Source organism: Fringilla coelebs, assembly GCF_963513975.1.
Source record: "Fringilla coelebs genome assembly, chromosome: 28".
Taxonomy (NCBI): domain Eukaryota; kingdom Metazoa; phylum Chordata; class Aves; order Passeriformes; family Fringillidae; genus Fringilla; species Fringilla coelebs.
Window position 1 is genome coordinate 4311151 of NC_140054.1, and position 3779 is coordinate 4314929.

Below are 3779 nucleotides of genomic sequence, written 5' to 3' on the forward strand. Positions count from 1 at the left end.
TCCAGCTGTGGGAAAGAGCTCAGTTTTGCCCTGGATCACTGCAATGATCTGTCACTGAGAATGGCCTCAGTCACAAAAAGGACACAGTGATGGTGTCCCCTCACCCCCTGTGCCACTTCCTTTGGGACAGAGCCAGGGAGCGCTGGCACTGTCACTGCTCATGGAAAAAATAATTATCACACCCTCTGAGTAAAGCAAAACCAGTAACAGATAGAGCTGCATGTTCAATGTTAGTGTTGCTTGTGAGTGCATTTGCCATGAAATTATTGTTAATTATTCATGCCAGCTAATGCTCAGCTGCCTCCGATGGCCTCGGAAGTGGCAGCACCGCCCGTGTCACGGCCGAACGCGATGTAACACAACAACAAACGAGATCAGATTCTACCATTTAATGTTATTGTTTAATCATTGCTTGGGCTGTTTCCTCTCCTGTGTTTGGCTGTTTTGCTCAGGTGTTTTGCCCTGGCCAGGCAGGATGATCCAGCAGCCCACAGCGGGCTCTGCCTGCCTGGCTGGATCCTCATGCCTGAGCTTCGTTGTGGTGGCTGTGACACCAGGGACCTGCTCTTGTTCCCACTCAACTAATGAGTGTTATTAATGACAATTGCATCAGTCTGAGGTGGCCCTGACACCCACTGAGTGGCTGATGTAGGATGAGATAGGGAGAGGGGTTTCCTGGGGGATCAGGGTGTCTGTCCTGGCTGGTACAGGCTCAGAGTCTGGGCACCACTGTCAGTTCACAGCCAGGGACAGAACGTGCTCTACAGCCCCAGTTTTACCCCAAATTTAGCAGAATGATGTAAAGTGTCTTTCCCAGGACAGGAGAGGCAGAGACCCCTCAGGCCCAGCCCAACTCCAGGGTGCTGCCACCCTCAGTGCTCCTGCACTGGAGCACAGAGGAGCAAGAGCAGCCAGGAAGTTGCAGGCCAGGTGAGCAGCTCCTGCTTTCTCCTGGGCAGCTCTAGGAACCAGCCTCATCCTCGGGCAGCGTGCTGGGATAGGAGGCCGTGAGCGGGATGGTGACCGTGGGGGGTTTGTAGTCAGCCCCGTGGAACACCTGCCCGCCCATGCCCACGGGGTTGGCACTGGAGATGGCGCAGTCGTGGCTGTTCCGCCGGCTGTCCCCTTCTTCAGCCTCCAGCTGCTCGTGGCAGCGCTTCCCGACCAGGTAGGTGGCCTCGATGAGGTTCAGCACCACGCAGACGCAGGTGGTGACCACCATGAAGAGGGTGAAGATGTTCTTCTCGGTGGGCCGGGCGACGAAGCAGTTCACCATGTTGGGGCAGGGCAGCAGCTCGCACTTCACCACCCGGGGCAGGGTGTAGTTCTCGTAGAGGCGGAAGAAGATGTAAAGGAAAACCACGTCCACGATGGCCTTGAAGATGAGGCTGAGCAGGTACGTCCACCAGAGCCCGCCCCGCTTCTTGCCGGGGTTGGGGTAGATGCGGCGATACTTGTCCCCTTGGATCTCACGGAGCCTGTCCTCCTTGGCCTCCCTGTAGGCCACGTGCATGAGGACCAGGAGGGACGGGCACGTCACCAGGATGAGCTGCAGGGCCCAGAGGCGGATGTGGGAGACGGGGAAGAAGTGATCATAGCACACGTTGGTGCAGCCCGGCTGCCGCGTGTCGCATTCAAAGTCCTTCTGGTCGTCGCCCCAGACCTTCTCGGCCGCCACCACGTAGACCAGCAGGCGGAAGATGAAGACCAGGGAGAGCCAGATGCGGCCGAAGGCTGTGGAGTACACATTGACAGCCCGGAGCAGCCCCTCAAGCGACCCCCAGTTCATGGCTCCCCGATCCTGTTAGGCAGCCTGGGAAGAGAGAAGACACCGTGACACTGAAGCGGCAGCAGAAGGTCCCCACTGGAGCTCCTGCGTGCCTCAAAGCACTGAGCCGTGCTCCCGGGGCCACCTCTGACCTGTGCTGGCACTCAGGGACACCACTGACAGCACTGACCTGCTCTGGGTGATGCATCTCCTCCGAGCACCGTCCCCCACTCTGGACACCTGACACCACTCGGGGTTTCTGCCGCAGCCACAGCATCCTCCGGCCACCTCCGGTGCGCGGCTCAGCCCCCATCCCGCCCCAGCTCCCGCCTCGCTGCCCAGGTATTTGTTATTAATTTCCCTTACGTTGCCAGGCCTGGCCCAGGCAGACAACAAATAGGAGCAGCCGGGGCGTGACTCACCGGGCTGCGCTGTCCTCTCCCACCGCTGGAATCTGCCGTCGCCTCCGTGCCCCCCTGGGCAGCGCAGGAGGAGCCCGGTGCCACCGCTCCGTGTGCCCACGGGGCACCGGGGAGCCCACGGCACGGCTGGGGGGCTGCACGGCCCCTGCGATGCCGAGGGGCTGTCGTGGGGTCGGGCATCCAAAACAATCAATTTTCACCAGCCCCAGGCACCTGCGTGGCCGATTTGAGCCCGGCTCGCATCGTGCCGGGTAAACGCACCCCGTGCGCCCTGGAGCTGCTGCGAAGACTCCCAGGGCTGCGTTTGGCGCTGGCTCTCCTTAAATATTTTGCCTACCAGTGAAATAACAAAATTCCCCCTCGCTGAGAGGTGAACACATCCCCTGCTCTGCACAGCTGAGCAATGCACCCACCCGCAGGACTGGAGTGGCCACGGACGCTCCCGGTTCTCGTCCCTCCCGTGGGAGCCGGTGGCTCCCTGGAGGAACCCGCACACCCCAAATTCCTCCTTCCGTGTGCACGCTGCCGTGCCCTGGTGCCAGGCTGGGCAGAGGCACTTCCCCAGCGCCCTTCCCACCTCCTCGGCCCGGGGGTCGCGGCAGAGGGGATCCCCAGGCCGCTCACCTGCGGGTGTCCCTCGGCGGCGCTGCTGCAGGATGGTGCCTGCCCAGGGCAGGAGCGCATCGCCCGGTACAAGAGACAGCACAGGAGCCACCCCCGCGCTCCTGGGAGCGAGGAGGAGATTCCCGGGGGAAGGGATGAGGATCCAGGCGGATCCCCACGTGTCCCATGGCAGATTTCCAGCCAGATTTCCCGAGGCGAAGGGCGGCCCCGCAGCGCTGCCGTGCCGGGAAGGGCTGAACCGGCTGCTCCGCCGTGGGGAGGGGTGGGAGCTCAGGGCTGTCAGTCCTCAGCTTCTGCGGGGATGTTCAGCACTACCTGGGGCGCCTCCCTGCCTTCTCTGTACCCATCTACCCTCGCTCCAAAGTGGCCGAAGCCCTGGGAGTCCCCACCTGCAGCACCGGGAGCTTCTCAGTCGAACACCGCCCTTTATAATCCTTTTTTATTGTAACTTTGAGCCACGGCAATAATTTAGCAGAGCCTTTATCCCTTACCACCCTCTATTTAGTGGGTGGCAGTTGATAACTTCATTGGCAATTAATTAACTGCTTACCTGTGCTCCCCTCACCTGCAAGCTGGCACAAGTCTCTTCCCCATCACCCCTCCTTGATACCAGAATCTGAAACTTCACCAAGATGAACCCCCAGCTCAGAGAACCCCCTCTTGGAGGTCTGACCCCCATCTCACAGCTGTGGGGTGCAGGGATGGGGGTCAGAGGGGAGGGACTCCAAGGAGGTGTGGGGTGCAGGAGTTCAGGTATGGCTGGAGTCATTTGAGGAGCAAACACACATTTCATTTGCAATTCTGCTGGGGCTTCAAAAAAAAATGTAGAGAAACAAATCTAAACAGCTGTAAAGTAAATTACCAGTGTTTGCGGATGGCTCCAGGGAAGAGTTCTGCAGTTTGAAATCAAACAAGCCCATTTTTATTTTTTTTTAACGTGCCTGTGTAGTGGCTGTGCTGGGAAG

General features: G+C 59.5%; 1 protein-coding gene across 1 annotated transcript; it reads right to left on the reverse strand.

The window, feature by feature from the left end:
- Positions 1–506: 506 nt before the first annotated feature.
- LOC311163573 (gap junction beta-5 protein-like) lies at positions 507–2911 on the reverse strand. Its single transcript, XM_084222538.1, has 2 exons — positions 2815–2911; positions 507–1813 (listed from the first exon to the last, which is right to left on the reverse strand). The coding sequence occupies exon 2, from the start codon at positions 1787–1789 to the stop codon at positions 962–964; it is 828 nt and encodes a 275-aa protein (XP_084078664.1). The 5' UTR covers positions 1790–1813; positions 2815–2911; the 3' UTR covers positions 507–961.
- Positions 2912–3779: the final 868 nt, after the last annotated feature.